The 20,323-nt window shown below is 39.3% G+C and overlaps 1 protein-coding gene across 3 annotated transcripts; it reads left to right on the forward strand.

Moving 5' to 3' along the window:
- Window positions 1–660: 660 nt before the first annotated feature.
- Window positions 661–19,308, forward strand: LOC124859485 (fibulin-7). 3 transcript variants are annotated; one of them, XM_047352287.1, is made up of 8 exons: window positions 661–1,668; window positions 3,631–3,796; window positions 9,442–9,618; window positions 14,609–14,734; window positions 14,820–14,957; window positions 15,382–15,519; window positions 15,886–16,024; window positions 17,292–19,308. In XM_047352287.1, the coding sequence occupies exons 1-8, from the start codon at window positions 1,591–1,593 to the stop codon at window positions 17,662–17,664; spliced, it is 1,335 nt and encodes a 444-aa protein (XP_047208243.1). In that variant the 5' UTR covers window positions 661–1,590; the 3' UTR covers window positions 17,665–19,308. The 3 variants fall into 3 exon arrangements, with proteins under 3 accessions (XP_047208243.1, XP_047208244.1, XP_047208245.1); XM_047352288.1 differs by lacking the exon at window positions 661–1,668 and adding an exon at window positions 1,760–3,288; XM_047352289.1 differs by lacking the exon at window positions 661–1,668 and adding an exon at window positions 3,322–3,536.
- The last annotated feature ends 1,015 nt before the right edge of the window (window positions 19,309–20,323 follow it).

Consider the following 20,323-nt stretch of genomic DNA (forward strand, 5'->3'; position numbering starts at 1 on the left):
ATGGCACGGGTAAAGAAACCGTCTATTCTGATTGGCTCATACAAATGTCAGTCGATATCAGTATATTCACAGCAAAATTACCGTCGGTTTTTCCAACGCGGCCGTTTATTGCTTTAGCTGTTTGTGCTATGTTGTCACGACGCGCCTATGTGACTTTTAATATGTAAAACTCATAAAGTCGTTGTTTTGCTTATCGCTTTATAAGCAACATCGTATGTCGTCGCTTGTCCCGTGGTGAAGGCGTCCACAGACCATAGTCATAGAAGAGTAGACACTCTTTGCTGTGCCGTAGTTCAGGCACGGCGATGCGTCCGCCATATTGTGAGAGGCATGTTTTTCATGGAAACCAATGCAAGCATGGTTAGAAACTGGGTTTTCGTAAAAAAGGAAACACTACAGTTTACATTTAACTATTTTTGATGTGTTGTTTTTGTATAAAATAGTATGTGTTTGTTTTATTACTAATAATGGTGATCGATAAGAGACAATATAGAGAAAAAGGATAAAAAACAATGCGATTAAATTGCACTTAAACTGACATATTTTCATCTAAAAATGTCCCGAAAAGTACGGAAGCTCATTGCATTCATCAAAGAAAAAAAATAGACATATTTTCTCGTAATTACGAGATAAGATCTCGTTATTATGACATCTTATCTCGTAATTATGACGTCTAGTTTTTTCTTTGGTGAATGCAATGAACTTTCGTAGATAGTAATAATAATAATAATGCTAATAATAATAATAATGAGATAATGATCATGAATAATAATAATAATTAGAAGAAGAAGCAAAAGGCCAAGAAACAACAACAGCTGTGACAATACCCATTATTATAAACATAAATATCTCATAATTTAAAATTCAACTGTCGTTGTTATTGCTGTAATATAATAATAATTATTATTATCATTATTAATTACGTCGAGTGTTTCAGCAAATATGTCATTCACAATTAGGTGGCGGCGACGTTCACCTACACTGATGTCAGACACCTTGCCTTGCAATCCCAAAATGGACCAGCAGGTGTCACAAAACCAAACAATTTTAAAAAAGCATTTTCCTTTGACTAACCGCTGATGTAGTGATTTAGATGACTGATTTTCATACAGATTTTTAACACTTAAATTAATATAATTTGGTAAATCAGGTCGTATGCACGATAAAAATTGTGTCAATAAAGCTGCAAAAGTAGACAAAATTCTGTTATGCTGTTTCATCCACTGAGACATCAGCTTGAAGAGACAATGTCTTTGTTTACCATTGCTGTATTTAATATTGCTTTTTTTCCTGTCAGTATTAAAGAAATCTAAGAACGAGAAAGTGCATAAAGTATCTCGGGGGGAGGGATTCCAGTTGCAGCAACCCAAGGTAGCCTGCAGAGCTCAGAGAGGCAGGGTTAAACTTTCCAAGAGTGCAGGCAGAGAGAAATGCGCATCTCTGTTTCGGGCACCTGATGAGCATCGTCTCATTTCTTAATACGAGCGGACGTTCGAACTTTGTTTTATGGGTATTTTGTTAAAGCTCAATAAAATCGGAAATCTGACAAACATTTAAAGGGATATCAACAGAACGGCTTGTCTTTCAGAAATGGCTTTGTCTCTCCGAAGCAGGTGTTTGATTTTGCTGTGTTTGACAGCTGTTCATTGCGGTCCTGCAGCTCTTCAGGTAGGAAAATTTTAGTCTGCTTCAAGCACGTTTGAAGAATCTGGGTAAACCGTCTTCATACAATGCATGTTTGTATAACCTTAGAGAAATAACAGTGCTTTGTAAAAGCATATAAGCGCCATTCCACTTTGTCAGGTCACAACATTTTAAATGCATTCTATGCGATAAACCAACCAAATGAAGTGTATACTTGTGAAGATGTCAGAAACATGATACATGGTCTAATTCTTTTCACAAATAAAAATTTTAAAAGTGTGTCACATTCTTAAATTAATCCCAGCAGAGTCGATTCTCTCCTACTCAAGCTGGAAGTCTTTTGGCAAGTTTTCATTTATTTATTTGTGCCATTCCAACATATAAATATGCTTGGATTGCAACTATTCCACTGGAGCTCTGGCTTCATATTTGGGGTCTTTGCTCTGCTGAAAGACAAAACTACCAGCCTCTAATAGGTCTTCATCCAGGGTTACCCTGTGTTTATCTAAATTCATCTTCCCATCTACTCCCGTCAGTTTTCCTGTCTCTGCTGTAGAAAAGCATCCCCAAAGCATGATGCCACCATCACCATGTTTTACCATTGGGATGGTGTGTTCGAGACAATGTGCGGTTGGACATGGGTACTCGGCCCCACAGTATAGAAAATTGATGGATTAAATTACTCAAAGATGGACTCTGTTTAATAAGGGGTGACCTCTTGAAGGTACATGGTTGCACTAGTTCTTATTTAGGCATACTAGAGTCAAGAGGGCTGAAAACAAATGCATATCATATTTTTCAGATTTTTATTTTGTAAACCATTTTGAATGCTGTGTATCATTTTCATTCCACTTCGCAATTTTGCTCTACTTTGTGTTGGCCTATCACATAAAATCCTGATAAAATACATACCAGCTTGCAATGACAAACTGTTAAAACGTTAAGGGGTATGAACATTTTTAGAAGTCATTGTATTGTTAAATTTATTTGAAGAAATTGAAAAGCAAATTATTCTCATAGTTTAGTTCTTTATCCTTTCTAATGTTCATGACAATTTTCTTTTTTGTCCTCTATCTCGCATAAGCTGCTGTACAGCATGTGCTTCATTTTAAGCTGTGTCACTTCTGTAATCAGATTTTACAGTTTTCACTATTGGGAAGCTACTTTATACAAAAATAAAAAAAAGGTTACATCTGGATATGAATGTTTCCATGTCTTGTCAGCTGGTGGCATTTCCCTTCTGCCTGGAGCAGGTAAAATAAGCCCAGGCCAGACTCTGAGATACAGTTCAAATGTTCTGAGACTAATTGCAATTGTACAAAGGCTTCCATACGCCAGAGGAGGAATTTAAGGTATGCTGCAAAGGGAAATTGTTCCAGTGAGCTCGTGATTAACAACCCGTCTGAAAGGATTAGAGGCACTTTCTTTGAGGAATTCTCTAATGGCTTGGAACAAGTGTTTTCCCCAAAGTGACTGTGTTGCCCATGCTATTTTTGAGCTGGATTATCCAATGTGCCTTAACCTGCGGTCATGCACAAAATACAGAGGAACAACATTTTGGACTTAGTTTCCTCTGACATCTGCCAGACAGCTTTTGTCCAGCTGTGCTTGCCACTGGGGTTGTGGTAGTGGAAGTGATAGGAGGTGAGAAGACTAAGGAACCAAGATGGTTCATGACAAAGCTGTGGGATTTAAAATCTTAACAGATCTTGGCGAGTGTTGTTTAGCACAGCAAAAATATTTCATCAATATGGTTTTAATTACAAGGTTAACAGTTTGTAACCATGGGAACTCTGTTCCAAGTTAATCAATTTTATTACAAATGACATCATCCTTCGCATCTGGATGATGCTGTTTTTTCACTACTTATGTTTTACTACCATTAAACTGAGGTAACCTCTACCCTTATGCACCAATTGCATTCTGAAAAAATTTTTTTAATGCCAAGACTCCCCTTTTCTGCTATTTTGGCTCGTGTTTTACCAGCAATCCTGCATGGATAAGCACCAGGTGGTGGGGGTGCTGCGTCAGATGGAGAAATTCTTGAAAGGCCAGGAGATCCGGTTTACAGAGGGTCTGCGGATCATGAAGTCAAAGCTGGCGTCGCTTCAGAACTCCGTCTCCAAGTTACCTCAAGCTGATCAGTCAGCTGGTGAGTAACAACAGAGAACAGACATAAATCATCTTCAACGTTATCATCATCACCATTATTGTTAGAGAGTCCTTAGTTAAAGATCTCTTTAAGAAAACAGTTTTTAAAATTTCTGTTTAATTTAAATGTCCTGGTTAGTGTTGGCATTGCAGTAAAGTGAATTATTATTTATGCTTTTACATTATATGGCATAATCTGTAGAAAAGAAAAAAAGATAACATCAAAATTTTCACTATTTAAAACATGAGATGGTTACTAATTCCAACTTTTAATTTTCTACATTATTATTTAGAAATCTTTTTTTATTATTTTAAAATTAACATTCTAAAAGCATGCCGGATTTCTGAAACATCCCAACAGATTTTCAGAGCTGTTCCAATAATTATATGAAGAATCTAAGGTTATATGGTCATTTACAATGCAATCAATGCTAAACAAAGTTTTATACTGTGCCTTCGATAATAAAAATTCATATCACTTGAAAATTTTCACATTTGGACATACAGGTCCTTCTCAAAATATTAGCATATTGTGATAAAGTTAATTATTTTCCATAATGTCATGATGAAAATTTAACATTCATATATTTTAGATTCATTGCACACTAACTGAAATATTTCAGGTCTTTTATTGTCTTAATACAGATGATTGTGGCATACAGCTCATGAAAACCCAAAATTCCTATCTCACAAAATTAGCATATTTCATCCGACCACTAAAAGAAAAGTGTTTTTAATACAAAAAACGTCAACCTTCAAATAATCATGTACAGTTATGCACTCAATACTTGGTTGGGAATCCTTTTGCAGAAATGACTGCTTCAATGCGGCGTGGCATGGAGGCAATCAGCCTGTGGCACTGCTGAGGTCTTGTGGAGGCCCAGGATGCTTCGATAGCGGCCTTTAGCTCATCCAGAGTGTTGGGTCTTGAGTCTCTCAACGTTCTCTTCACAATATCCCACAGATTCGCATTTCCTTCTCCCCAGTCTTCCTCCAGACTCTGGCACCTTGATTTCCGAATGACATGCAGAATTTGCTTTCATCCGAAAAAAATACTTTGGACCACTGAGCAACAGTCCAGTGCTGCTTCTCTGTAGCCCAGGTCAGGCGCTTCTGCCGCTGTTTCTGGTTCAAAAGTGTGAATGCGGCACCTGTAGCCCATTTCCTGCACACGCCTGTGCACAGTGGCTCTGGATGTTTCTACTCCAGACTCAGTCCACTGCTTCCGCAGGTCCCCCAAGGTCTGGAATCGGCCCTTCTCCACAATCTTCCTCAGGGTCCGGTCACCTCTTCTCGTTGTGCAGCGTTTTCTGCCACACTTTTTCCTTCCCACAGACTTCCCACTGAGGTGCCTTGATACAGCACTGTGGGAACAGCCTATTCGTTCAGAAATTTCTTTCTGTGTCTTACCCTCTTGCTTGAGGGTGTCAATAGTGGCCTTCTGGACAGCAGTCAGGTCGGCAGTCTTACCCATGATTGGGGTTTTGAGTGATGAACCAGGCTGGGAGTTTTAAAGGCCTCAGGAATCTTTTGCAGGTGTTTAGAGTTAACTCGTTGATTCAGATGATTAGGTTCATAGCTCGTTTAGAGACCCTTTTAATGATATGCTAATTTTGTGAGATTGGAATTTTGGGTTTTCATGAGCTGTATGCCAAAATCATCCGTATTAAGACAATAAAAGACCTGAAATATTTCAGTTAGTGTGCAATGAATCTAAAATATATGAATGTTAAATTTTCATCATTACATTATGGAAAATAATGAACTTTATCACAATATGCTAATATTTTGAGAAGGACCAGTATTACGACCACAACATTTAATGTATTTTATTGGAATTTTGTATGATAGGCCAACATGAGGTAGTGCAGTAATGGACACAACAGCATTAATGAGAAAAGCAGCCAGGAGCCCCATGGTAACTCTGAAGGTGCTGCAGGAATCCACAGATCAGGAGGAAAGTCTGTCGACATGGCAACTATTAGTCATCTATAAATCTGACCTTTGTTGAATAGTGGTGAAAAACATCCACCACTGAACAACCGCATGTAAGAAGCTGCTTTTGTCAAATATTGAATATTTTCTCCTGGATACAAAACACCATTTTTGGTGGAGCATTCTAACTGCACATCAGTCTGAACACTCAGTTCAAATGGTGAAACATGGTAGTGCCAGCATCATGCTATAGGGATGCTTTTATTAAACAGAGACATGGAAGCATGCCTCAGTTTATTTGTATAGGAAGTAAGAGAAGTTAGATGGCTGGGATCACACTGTGAAATGATCAGCCATCTTAGGGAAAATCTTTCATCATGAAAGAATAATAAGAAAGTTTCTGGTCTTTAGCTTGAATCTCGATCTGTGGTTGTTCCGTGTGACAGATGCATCAGCTGCCAACTTGGCACTCTCCTGAGCAAAGAAGATCCACAACAAGTATCAATCAGCATCAGAAATGTATCTCTTATTTGCTAGCCGCCAGCACCTCCAAAAATGACATATTTCCCTTATCCTCCTCTCCCTTTTTCAGTGTCCAACTCGAATATTAAGCACATTAACACCCGAAACTGGCGCTGCATTCACTGTTGTCTAGTAATCTTCTTTCCAACTGTTTAAAATGCTCCTGCTGCAGCAACAAATCATGCTGTTTGGCTCGTTCACAGTTTTTGAAATGGAGACAGTGTGTGCAAGTCTTCCGACTGAAGTGAAAGTTCACCTTTCAGCTGGACAATGACCCTAAATATAGAGCCAGACATACATATGGAATAAGTCAAAGAATGTTTGTGTTAGAATGGCCTAGTCGAAGTCCAGACCTAAATTCAAATAAGAGTCTGTGGCATAACTTAAAACCTTCTGTTCACAATTCGTCCTGCAGTCTGGCTGATCTTGAGCTTTTTTGCAAAGAAGAATTGGGATAGCGGTTAGAGACATACCTAAAAAGACTCGTGGGAGTAATTGTCACAAAACATTGGCCGTACAAGTATTAATGCAGCAGACCGAATAGAAATGCACATCACACTTTTCAGATTTTTGCAAATGAAAATCTGCATTTGTGGTTGTCTTGTGACGATAAGTAAAAAGGTTCAAGGGGTATGGATACTTTTACAAGTTCTAGTATTCGTGTTATGTCTGAGGTTTGCAGTGAAGGACAGTCAAGTGGAAGAAAATGTTCCAAAAGTATCAAGTTTACAATATTTTGGAAAAACTCTCTGGTCGAAGTTTATCTTTAAACGAGATTCTTGCTCAGTGAGTGACAACAGAAAGCCAGATGAAACTTCTTGTGTTATTGGATAATGGAGTCATCCTGCAGTTCAAGGCTTTCTCAGTTACAGAACTTGTTACTTGACAAGGGAAGTGGATTTGTGGAATAGTGTTGCTTGGCAGCAGACTCCGGGACAAATTTGTTCGTGATGGACCATCCAGCTCATAACTCTTTGAAAAGGACTGCACAAGGCAGGAAGAGGCTGATATTTTCAAGAGCAATGAAACCTCAGATAAATAAGGGGATGGAAAGACTCACAGAAACCCTACAAATCATATACTTATTGAACTTACACATTTACAAGCCAGCTTTATTTTCCCACAGAACATACTTAGACATATGAATAACCTTAATATTGTCAATATTAAAGTTGGATACATTATTATTATAATTTTACATGTATTAGGAAATGTAGTGAGGACATGTTTGTACTTGAAACCTTTAAACATTTTGATAGCATGGCAATAGTTAAAGACCTATGTAACTGAGAGCTTTTTCAGTAAGATAATAATACTAACTTATTAGCTGCAATGGTAAAGATAGGTAAGAAAAGTAAAGCGAAAAGCCTTTAAATAAATTAATATTTTATTGCATTAGCAGCCTGTTGTTTTACAAACACCAAGGTACCATAATAATTGGTATTCCTATCGTTAATGCTTTGTGAAAATAGGACAATACTTAGTCTTCTACAACATTTCACAAGGTTGGAGCATGCAGACAGAGATAGATCTTTGACCTTTCCTCCTTAAAAAATTCTCTATAGATCATACAAAATGAGTCCTCCATTATGAACTCTTCTCCTCAGCTAACATCACACACATTTGTTTGCAAGATTTAGGTCTTGGATTCTGGTGAAGAAGATTGATTTTGTGCCTGGTGAACCATTTCTGTGTAGATTTGGATGTTTGTGCTGTTAAAAGGTCCAATAACATTCTATTTTCAGTTTTCTAGCTTTCAGGCTAATGTCCTGATATTTTAAACATTTCATGATGCTATGCACCGTAACAAGACCCAAGACCTTTGGTAGATGAACAGGCCCACAGCACCACAGATTTTCCACCGTACATAACAATACACAGGAGATGGTTTTGCACATATTCATCCTTTGTTTAAAAAAAATGTTTGTTCATCAAAAACAAAATTTTTGTCTCACCTGACTAAAGCATATGGTTCCAGTTAAATTACCATTAGAGTTAGCAAACTCCATACCCTTTGTGATGGTAGGACAGAAATCCCTGTTTTGCTGTCATGCCTCCTAAGTTAGCATGTAGATAGCATCAAATGGTTGCAGTGGGGACTTGGTGAGCCCAAAACTTATGTCTCCTGCTATCCTCCTCAATGAATATGGGGCCTGTATTAACCCCTCTTCCAGGTTTATTAATCATAGTTCTAGATGTATTGCATTAGGTATTGCTCTGACTGTATATATGTGTACACAAGTTGCTAAATTATTTTATCCTTTTCCTGACCTATACATTTGCTGTACTTAAATTGCATGATTTCTTGTTTTTTCCTGTTTTAAAGAGTGGCTATTGGCCTTTGTTTTATGTCATATGTAGACCACGGGGAAGCAGGTTAGGGGTTACTAGTTAAATACTCCTCAACACTTTGATTAACTCATAAAAGTATGAATAAAAATGCTTCAGTTACATTTATTTTACATTCATTTTTTGGATTGTCCAAAAAGGTGGCATTGTTGATTTATAAAAAACTAAAAATATTTCCTATCGTGAGATTTTCAGGATTTCCTTTTAATAAATGTACTCAAACTAAAGGTAGACTTTTCAGTTGTTTTGCAGTGTGATATTATGCATCTAAATCCAAGCAATTAAAAGTGATCTTATTTCAAGTCTGTTTACACACATTTACCAGGAGCACCAATAAGTGTGAAGGGTGTTCTTCAAATAAAACTAGAAAAATTGCATTTCCTATGAAAATGCAGTGTGAATGATGAAAGCTGAATTCTCTAGCTGAAAGCTTGCAGTCTGATGACTTAGTATGAATGGCACAAACATTGGAATAGGTGTGAATGCTTTACAGCATTCACACAAAAATTCCTGCAGGACGTCAACTTGGAGAAGGAACAGAACTCTCATTAAAGCCAAAAAATCTTTTCCAACAACAGTGTTATATAATGTTATTATTCAACTATTAAAGCATAATAAATGAAATAAATTCTGACTTGCAGGGCTTCATTAACCCATAACAGTGGCTGATATTGCTCTGTTTGACTGTAAATGAGGCATTCGAACATTTGGTTCCCATGAAGGCTCTGCGCTGCCCAGTGACATGTGTATATCCCCAGGCGAAGAATGCCAGGGGATGTTGGGAGGCTTACTCCACATATGACCCTCCTTCCTCTCATGCTCTCCTTCTTTCTCCCACAGCTCTGACCACCTGCCCCTCCCTGGAAGCCCCTGCTCATGGAGCAAAGTTTGGCTCAAAGCATTTTGTCAGACACGAGGTCCATTTCACTTGTTCGCAGGGGTACCAGCTTGTTGGGTCTTCTACCCGGGTTTGTCGGGACAACGGCACCTGGTCCGGTGTCAGTGCAGTTTGTAAAGGTGAGCTACAGTTTGTGGAGAAACAGAAAGTAAAACAACACAAAGTAAAACATAATTGAGAAGTGGAAGGAAAATCAGATTTTTTACAAATAAAAATCTGAAAAGTGTGCTTTGCATTTGTATTCAGTCCCCAGAGTCAGTACGTTATAGATCCCCTTTTTCGCTGTAATGACTTGCACATATAGAGAGCTACATTTTCGCTTATGAATTAAAAATAGGGCTGGACTTTGACTGGGCCATGCTGAAACATGAGTCTAAGCCATTCTACTGCATTTCTGTGGTTTTGTGTTCGCAAGTCTTTTGTGACATCTAAAATGTTTTCTTTCACTACTGCCCTGTGTTTAGTTAGATCTATAATTCCATCAAAGCTGACCAGCTGCCCTGTCTCCGCTGAAGAAAGGTATTCTAACAGCAGGATGAGGTGTGTTCAGTGTGATGTGCTTGTGAAGTGTTAATTTTCTACCACAATTAGTGTTTTGCATGTAGACTAAGAAGTTTAACATCTGTCTCATCGGACCAGAGCTTCTTCTTCCACGTGTTTGCTGTATTCCCTATAAAGCTTGTGAAAACTTTAAAAGGGACTTTTCATGGCTGTCTTCGTGGCACTTTTCCATAAAGGTCAGATAGTGTAATGCACAACAATTGTTGTTCTGTCAATAGTCTTGCCCACATGAACTGAGGATCTTTACAGCTACACAATGATGTTCAAAGCTTGAGGTATTGTTTTATAACCTAACCATGCCTTAAGCCTCTCCTCTTCCCTAGTCTTCATGATGCTTTTTGTTCACTAATGTTTTCTAGCCAATCTCTGAGGTCTTAACAGAACAGTTGCGTTTATACTGAGATTAAATTACAACCAAGTGGGTCCTATTTAGTAATTAGGTAACTTCTGAAGGCAGTTGAATTTTATATAGGGTTATCAGAGTAAAGGGGATGGAAAACATATGCAAGCCATGCTTTCTGATTTTTACAAGTAATAATTGTAGCCTTTTCCCTTCGCCTCGTATTAAGCACTACTTTGTGTTGGCCTGTCATACAGAATCCCCCAATTTACATTGAATTTGTGGTAATTAACCTCTGTGAATGTTGCACACTTCCTCTGACATTGAAGGGATTATAATTTGGTTTTACATTGTAAACGCTGTGAAACAATCACAACCTATGACTAAAACGGTGTTGTCTTTTTATCCCCACCTCCTGCCCCCTGTTGCCTCAAAGGTGAGAGAACATGTGTGTTATGTGTTACAGTCACATCTCTCCACAGTACGACAGAATATTAAGGCCAGGCTAGGAGATTTATTTTTTGGAAATCACGAGAATAAAGTTATAATATTACGAGAATAAAGTCGTGACAATATGAGGGTAAAGTTGTAACATTACAAGAAAAAAGTAGTGACAGCTCTTCTTCCACAAAAAAAGCAATTGCTTTCTTTTTTGTAAGAGTTCACATAAAAATTACAACTTTATTCTCATAATATTTTGAGTTTTATCTCCTAATGTAACAACTTTATTCTTGTTATATTCCGGCTGTATTCTTGTAATGTTACGACTTTATTCTCGTAGTTGGAAAAAAACATTCTCGTAGCCTGGCCCTAATACTCCATCGTACTACAGACTTAGTAGCGACTCTATAAGTTAGAAAGTGTAATCTCTGCATCAGAATGCAACAAGTTTCGTTTGAAAAACAACCCGGCTGTCATAGTCACAACACGCCTTAGGTGGATAAATCAGATTCACTGAAACATGTTTTTAAGTTAAACTTTTAAGCTGTATGAAAATATATCAGCTGGTCTAGTGAATCTTTTATCAAGTAATTAGCGTTTGCTACTGTTGAAGGCAGGGGGAGGGATGCAGATGAGTCAAAAGCCACCACTATAAAGTTGCATCCAAACTGAACTTTTCTTTATGTTCTTTATAGACACACTAAAGCAACCTTTGATTGTCCATCTCCCCATGGACTAATGTAAGTCCACCAGAACTCCTGAAATAAATTATATGGTTTGCAGTTTTCAAGAATATCACCCCCACCCCCTTTCACTACCAACACCACCACCATCAGGCCACCTAACTCCAAACTGTCTGGAGGTGGCAAGTCATTCATTTATAAGGTGCTGAGAGAAACTTCAGCTCAAAAACCGAACGGCTGTTCACAGATAAGAGAGAAAGAAAAAGCTTTTATTCAGAGTGTCTGGAGTTCCTTGGTGTACTGAATGAAGCACTTGTTAACTTGGGATTAAATGTCTCTGAACACAGAATAACACCTGTACTACATTCCACTGCTGGGTGCCTTCCCCTGTAGGTTTCTCTTCTTCATTATCAGCAGAGCCTGGGCTACTGTAAGATAAGCCACCACCACCCCTCTCCACTGCTCATGTTTCTCTGGTTCTTTGTCAGCGGTCCCTGGATGGGGTTAGGGCCAATCATAACCAGACTATGGTCTGATAGCACAGAAGTATGCCAGGCATGCTACTGATAGTCATTTCAGCCTAAGCTGATGGCAAGTTTCCCAAAAATGTTCCAAGTAGCAGACTCAGTTGAACATAAAAACATAGGTTTATTGACTTTACTGGTAAAACAACACGATGAGACTTGACTCTGCATGTTATAGGATAACTGTTCATGTTTTTCTGCTCAGCAAAAGAGGAAAGAGGTCTATATTTACTCCTTCTCTAAAAAAGCAATCACAGAAAAATCTGAATGCTATAAACAGTTTAAAAATATCTAGTAGAGTGCTGTGTGTCTTTATTTGACACGATCCAGTGGTAACCACTGGAGAAGCTAAATGAAAATTAAAGGAACTGCTTGTCATTTAGTTTACAGTTTAATGGGCAGCAACTGCTTTGTAATTTCTTCATCTACTCAGTGTTGAGAGCCACAGACAGAATAAAAAGTCTTAAGGCTTGGTGCTCTATTTGACAACTTAAGGGCAAAAAAAACAAACTGTAGAATATGGCTTTAATAGTCCCAGTGCAGGAAAACTGCAACTTTTCAGCAGCAGAAAGGATAGTCTATGACATAAAGTCAGAAATATTAATTTATTTATTTTAAGGAAAAATATCACTCAATAAAAATAAGTATCCATCTATTTTGAATAACTTCTTAATCCTTGCATGAGGCAGCGTCCACAGGAATGGTTTGCCATTGTGGGGCATCAAACTTATTGGAAGCAGCTTCTTTTTTTCTGCTTCTCTATCATAGCACTCTGTATAAAATGCCTCCCCAGACTCAAAAAAGGTATTTAGGAGTTCCTCCAGCATCTCAAAAGAGTTGTCTCCTGAACACTTCCTCGACAATCTCTGAATCTTCCTGTAAAGTGCATCAGTGTCATGCGTACAATCCGGTTTATTGTTCAGACAAACACCCAGAAATCTACAATCTAAATGTCTGTTCCCTGAATGGATGTAGATGGGTCTATATGCCTTCTCGGTGTTTCATTGCAAACATTACAAAAAAATTACAGTGTCATATAAAGTTATTTATTCCCCCTGGAACCCTAACAGCTCTGCAGGTCTGGAAACTGAAAAGTTTGCCAGTTCTTAGCAAAACAGCTCAAGCTTAGTCAAATGAATTCCCTTTGTGAACTGAATTCTTGTCTTGCTATAAATTTACAATGATTTTATTTACGGATTTTGACTGGGCCATTGTAACACATAGACACACTTCAATCGGAACCATCCCATTGTTGTCCATCATTGTTCTGCTGGAAGATGAATATGAACCTCTGCTTCAATTTCCAGACTTCAGTGGCCTCTTAACAGGTCCCACACGATGCTGCTGGTACCCTGGGTCACTGTGAAGAGGAGGACACAGGGTCATCTGCAATGTTAAATATGTGGATAGCATTCTGAATTTGGGCCATATCATCTAATTTTATTTTATCTGTCTGTTTACTTAGTTTGATCATTTTAAAGGTGTGCGTCTAAAGTTTCTTTATGTCTGCCCTTGTGGTTTGAAAAGCACTTTGTGCTACACTTGGCTGTATAAAAAGTGCTCTATAAAAAAAGTTAGATTGATTGACTGAGGTTTTCTGTGTCCGCTATGTGGCACATGGCAAACTTTATTTGACACTTTTCATGGCTTTCTCTCAGCAGTGGCTTTATTTTAGCCACACAACTAATAGTTGTTGTGTTGACAGATGTGGATTTCTGCCTCTTCTCTAAAGCTGGCTTGTGTAGCTTTGCTGCTTCTCTGATAAATGACCACCTTCCCTGTCAGATTAGATGGATGACCATGTCATGGTAGGTCTGCAGTGGTGCCACACTTTCCATTTTTGGATGATGGATTGGATTAAACAGTGTTGCTTTAAATGTCTCTACAACTTTCTCCATGACCTGCCTACTGTGTTCCTTGGTCTTCATGATGCTGCTGGTTCATAAATGTTCATAATACACTTCTGAGGCCTTCACAGAACAGCCGGATTTATACTGAGATTAAACTACACACAGGTAGACTCTGTTTATGGGACTTCTGAAACAAGTTTGTTGCACTGGATTTTATTTAAGTATACCAAAGTTAAGAGGGCCTAATACATATGCACACCACACTTTTCAGATGTTTATTTGTAAATTACTAATTCTTGAAGAAATGTAAAAAATTTTTCCCACTTAGCAACTATGCACTACTTTGTGTTATTTTGTCCCTTAAAATCCTAATACGTTAAAGTGTTTGGTTTTAGCGTTACGTTCCAGGAGAATAAATGCTTTTGCAAGGCACCGTATATCTGAAATCTTAATCAAGAAGGTTTTTATCTCCTAACATTGCACAAACAGACATAATAAATACATTTTTGGATGCCTTACACAGTTGTATGTCGACACAAGAACCCTCCATTAATAACATAAATTTCAAAATAATTGTTCAAAGTTGGTAGTTGAATCTAAGGTTTCCCTTTCAAGGATTCATGTTGAAAAAATAAATAGTTCTTGTGTTACTGGTAACATTTATGATGTGGTTTCAAAACAATGAAATTATGTTTCTTTTTTGTCTGCAGATATAAGCGAGTGTGCGAGTAACCCCTGTCAAAACGGAGGGAGCTGCGTGGAAGGCGTCAGCCAGTACAAATGCACCTGCCCCCACAACTGGAGCGGCTCCCACTGCCAGCACCAAACCCAGACCGGTCAGTAACAACCATGTGTTGCTTGGTTAATTTGCAGCAGCATGTCAGTCTGATCCTGCTCTTTAACCATGTCTCCCTGATGCAGCCCCGCCAGAGTGGAGCGTTATGAATGATCCAGCATTTAGTCGGAGACCTCGGTGCGCCCAAGTCAACCAGGCCCAACACTGCAGCTGTGACGCAGGCTTTCACATGAGTGGCACGTCTGACAACAGTATCTGTCAGGGTAAGCTGTAATGATGAGTTAACTTAATTGATCCCTGTAGGGAAATTCTCCTTCGGCTGGTCGTCCTCTTAGGAATATAAGGTCAGCCTCAGAGCAACTGCCTGTGGCTGCACGGTTTGCTGCAAATAGCAGATGTTGCACAGACTTTACTGCTGAAAAATATCACTGAAGGCCCAAATCCTTTCCTCCTCTGGTTGCAACAGGGAGATCAATGTGTGAAGCTGGTCTGTGACAAACAAAATAATCCTCTTGAATGGTCACAAGCTGATTAGCATACATTTAGGCCAGAGTTTAGTTGTTTATATTTCTACGTCTTGAGTAACAATTTGAAAGTAGAGGGATTTTTTTTAGGATAAGCTTAGAAGAAGCTAAGCAACAGGATTCTTAAAGGCCGACACAAACAGTAATGAGTTTTTCTTTGCAGACGTTAATGAATGCGAAGTGTACCGGTTGGACCAAGGAGGGAAACTGTGTGTCCATGAGTGCGTGAACGTCCCAGGCTCCTACCGCTGCTCCTGTCCCAGCGGCTACAAGTTGCTTCCAGATGGGCGGAGCTGTGAAGGTGAGTGACAGGGTGGAGCTGAGGACAAAGGCTCATTCACGGGGCTTTGGCTGCAGAACTGCCGAGGTATGCATGTCCGCAGAGGGTGGTATCAGTGTTTTAGAGTCCTCAACAGAAGAGAACTTTCGGCTTTTCGCAGAGGAGTATGTCTCAAGCTTCACTTCGTCTTTCATATTTCACCCCTGAAGGTAATGGTGCTTTGCAGCTGGAAAATATGACCTCACGTTTTTCCTGCAGCAAGGCATTCAACTGGGACTAAACTAAAAACCCAGATAGGGTGCAGAACACCACCCCCAACCCAATGTCCACACTGTGAAACCATGAATCAGGGAGACTGGCTGTAGCCATTGCTGTGTTGTCTTCCAGATGTGGATGAGTGTTTGAGCCAGAAGCATAACTGTAGCAGAGGGACATCTTGCATCAACACTGGGGGAGGCTGTCGGTGTGTCAACCCAGAGTGTCCTCGTTCCCATGGCAACATCAGCTATGTCAAGACATCTCCTTTGTAAGTAGACTCAGCCCAGAGAGGCTGATTGGTTTTATCATGTGGGGTCTTGATCAACGTTGCTTAAACAAATAAAGTATTACATATTTAACGGATAAGAAATATTTTTTAAAGAGCAACCAGTTTTTACAGTACAAACTGTAAGGCACTAATTGGCTGCCACTGAATATTTTATTAGCATTGCCTTTTAAACTGTAGGTTTAGGGTATCCTTTCACAAGCTTCTCACAAGTGTGCTGGACTTTTGGCCCCGTCCTCCTGACAGAAGTTGTGTCACTGAGTTAGGTTTGTAGGTCACCTTTTCATCTTGTCAGGAGCACCAGTTGCTCCTGCAACAAAACCTGCCCACAGCATGATGCTGCCACTCTTGGGATGGTGCTCTCAGGCTTGAAAGTTTATCTCATTTTCCTCTAAATGTTACCGTGTTCATAATGGCCAAATACTTTGATTTTATATTCATCAGACCACAGCAGAAGAAATGAAGGTCTTTGTCCCTGATTGGATAAGTAAACTGTAACCTGGCTTTGTGTTGCTTTTGGGGTAATGGCTTCTTCATCTCTGAGTGGCATTTAAGCCCATATTGTAGTACCCATTTTACTTTGGATGATGGCACACTCTTACCTGCTTCAGCCAACAAGTTCTTTTGCTTTTGTTCTGGAGTTGATGCACACATTTCACATTAAATTCATTTCTGGGACACAGAACTACTCTTCAGAACTCGTCTTCTTCCTTGGATGCCATGATAACCGGACATTTCCATGGTGGTTATACTTGCATATAAATGTTTGAACAGATAACGCACACAGCAAAGGAACCACCGCACTTTTTACCTGAGCTGCTGGGACACTTAAATAAAAAGATTTTTAACGGCATAGAGCATATGATCTGGACAGCCCTTTTTTTTGTATTTTGAAGAGAATTGCATTTTTATTTTGTATTTTAAAAAGCTGTTTGTGAGCATTGGGTCTGTATTGAAACTTTTAATAAGTATTTTGCATTAAAAACAAAGGAAAAATATATTCTAGCTTCCCATTTTTCTAGTGTTCATTGTGTTTTACCTGTACATTATGTCTTCTATCCAGACTACTAGTCATATGTTTAAACAGTGTCCAAACTTGAATGTTTCTATATGTGTCTGAAACGTTTTATCACTGAAGAATCTTCATAGCTTAACTATTTTCTGTAAGTGGACACAAGCACCAGAGAAAGTCTAGCATTTTGTCACCTAATGCAGTCTTCTTGAACTCTTTTACTATCTTATGCTGCAGTCAGTGTGAGAGAAACCCATGCCCCATGGACAGCCGCTCATGCCATCTGTCTCCTAAGACCGTGTCCTTCCATTACCTGTCCCTGCCCTCCAACCTGAAAACTCCTGCCACGTTGTTCCGAATGGCAACCGCAGCCGCCCCCGGCCGCACAGGACCAGACAGCTTACGCTTCGGCATAGCGGGGGGAAACTCCAGAGGCATCTTTGTCATGCAGCGCTCGGACAGACAGACCGGCGAGCTGATACTGGTGCAGCAGCTTCGTGGGCCACAGGAGGTCAGCGTCGACGTGGAGATGTCTGAGTACGTCGATCGCAGCTTTCAGGCCAAGCATGTAGCAAGGGTCCATGTTCTGGTTTCGCCTTACAATTTCTAAATGGGAGAGCCTGGAGGAGGAGAAGAAATTAGACCGAATGAAACCTTTATAGGAACAAGGAAGAGTGCACAATGGCCACTGAGGTGAAAAGAAAATCATCACAGGTGCGTCTTTAAATGTTCCCAGTACGATCTAGAGTGATGGCAGGGTGTTTGGCGCTGGGAAAAAGTATACATTTCTTCAGTTTTTGCTTTTTTGTCATACTTGAGTGTTTCAGGTCATTAAAAAATTTCTACCATCAGACAAAGATAATTTGAATCAATACAAAATGCAGTTTTCTAATTACGATTTTATTTAGTCAGGGAAAAAAGCTACCCGCACATACCCGGCTCTTGGTCCAAGGTTTTAGAAAGCTAGGTTAAATTTTACCAGCCACTCCCAGATCTGATAACAGTTGTTACAGAATAAAGAAATCACTTAAAAATGACGTGTCTGACAACATGAGGTAGGCCAAATGAGGTAGACTTAAAAACAACACACTATGTCCTGATCTGAAGGAATCCAAGAAGAGGTAATAAAAAAAGTCATTGACCTTGTTCTGGAAAGAGTTACAAGGAGTCTGTCTCTCTGGCCGACTGCAATGAGAGCCATTATTTGCAAATGGAGTAGACATGGAAGAGTGGTGAGCCAATCAAAATAACAAAAAGAGTAACGGATACTCATAGTATTCAACAGTAAGAAAGAGAATGGGGAAAAAGCCATCCATTGGGAGGCACTAAGGCCAAAACTACTGCTGACCAAAAACAACACAAAGGCCTATTTCACCCTTGTCCAAATTAATTCATTTTGATAATACTGTTTGAAAGGTGTGCCTCTGGCTCAAAACCAACACAGCTGGGGCGCATCGGTGACACAGGGGACTTTCTGAAATTAATGGAAACATGAATTCTGCTCTCCAGGAGAATGTCAAATTATACACGTTACCTTAAGCTCAAACATACCTGGGTTATGCAGCAAGACAACAATCCAAAACACACCAGCAATTTTACCTCTGAGTTGCTCAAAAAAATCATGAAGGTTTCGAAGTGACCTAGTCAAAGTCCGGACTTAAATCGGATTGAGACATTGAAAAGGCCAATAATCCTCGAAAACCCTCCGATGTGGCTGAAAAAAGAAGAGTGGGCCGAATTTCATCCACATCTAAACAATCTAAAAAACTCACTGCCTGTTTTCAGAAACATCTGATGCCGGCCATTGCCACCAGTAATGGCACAACCAGTTACTTTTGACACACAGCCTGGTTGGTTTGGATAGCCTTTTCCTCTGATGAATGAAATCCTCATTTAGAAACTGCTGTTTATATTAAGTCAAATGCAAAATACCTTTTCACAGTACTGCAGTTCATGAAATCTGGTTAAGGAATAGTATTATGTCTGTATAGAAGCTCTTGCAGGGTCTCATAAACATCCCTACATGACATTAGTGCTTGTGTGGCTCTAATTTATTGGAAATATTGGTGCTAGGTTCTAAAGTGTAACATATTATGTGCAAATCATATCATATACTGTATATTTGTTATTTTCTTTTTGTACAAGCTTGCAGTCATGTTTTTCCAACAGCTGCTGCAGTGTTTCTCTGTCAGATTCTGTACGTTATGCCAAAATTCTCAAAAATTACTGCAATAAAGCCAGTCCAAGATTTCAAGATGTATCAAAAATGCCTTTCTTGATGCTAGACAATGGGCTATTAAATGTCCTCATGGCGGTATTTGTTTCATTCAGCTACCACTGGGGAGTGAATTTTAATGAGTGAAACACAAACCCGTGGATAGCTGATAAATGAAGGCTGGACAGCTGAAAAAGGTTTTCTTGATGAAAGGATGAAAGGCTAGAGAAGAATGTTGGTTCAATAATGTAACCCATGAAGGAAAAACTCCTTGGCAGCACAAGTCAAACCATTTCCAAAATGTCTTGGAGGGGGAAAAAACGACTCTCGCAGTATTTTTATTTGACATAAGTAGAAGGAACACCAACAGTCACATCTTAAAAACATACCTCATTGCGTATTTCTGTCGGAGAGGAAAAAAATGGGCTAATGCTCACCACATGTGTTCTCTTGACTCACCGCACTCTGTCCTCCACTCGTTTCCATCCAGGGGTTTACATTGCAATGAAAGAGACCAAGACAGCTGCATGCTTTCAGAAAATCAAAACACGTGTCCCAACGTTACACTCTGCTCCTCAGATGACTGCGTGCCCCAGTGGCAGAGATAACCAATTTTAGCATGCATAGTACTATGTTTCAGTCCTGCACTCAGGCTGTTTGAAGTTCACATTTTTAGTGGGAAGTTATATAACAGGAGGCAACTAGAGTGCAGTGAGCTGTTCACAGGACCTTTAAATAGCATTCAAATCCCTCTTTTTACATTTTGTCAAATTACAGCTAAAGTGTATTTAATATGTATTTTATTTGTATACAATTTTATTTTATTTGTATTTTATTGTTTTTGGACTGTGGGAGGAAGCCGGAATACCCGGAGAGAACCCACGCATGCACGGGGAGAACATGCAAACTCCATGCAGAAAGACCCCCAGCCAGCAGTCAAACACAGGACCTTCTTGCTGCAAGGCAACAGTGCTACCAGCTGCACCACCGTGTAGCCATTTTTTAAACATAGAAAACCCAATGCTTTAGATTTTAGCGACACTTTACTCTGATA

The sequence above is a fragment of the Girardinichthys multiradiatus genome, chromosome 22 (genome assembly GCF_021462225.1).
Source record: "Girardinichthys multiradiatus isolate DD_20200921_A chromosome 22, DD_fGirMul_XY1, whole genome shotgun sequence".
Classification (NCBI taxonomy): Eukaryota; Metazoa; Chordata; class Actinopteri; order Cyprinodontiformes; family Goodeidae; genus Girardinichthys; species Girardinichthys multiradiatus.

Excerpts from the sequence above, each read along its gene's own strand:
- LOC124859485 (XM_047352287.1), top strand. The coding sequence starts at position 1,591 with ATGGCTTTGTCTCTCCGAAGCAGGTGTTTGATTTTGCTGTGTTTGACA. Across the intron at positions 3,797-9,441 it reads TCAAGCTGATCAGTCAGCTG|CTCTGACCACCTGCCCCTCC; the intron begins GTGAGTAACAAC and ends TTTCTCCCACAG. Across the intron at positions 16,025-17,291 it reads TATGTCAAGACATCTCCTTT|TCAGTGTGAGAGAAACCCAT; the intron begins GTAAGTAGACTC and ends CTTATGCTGCAG.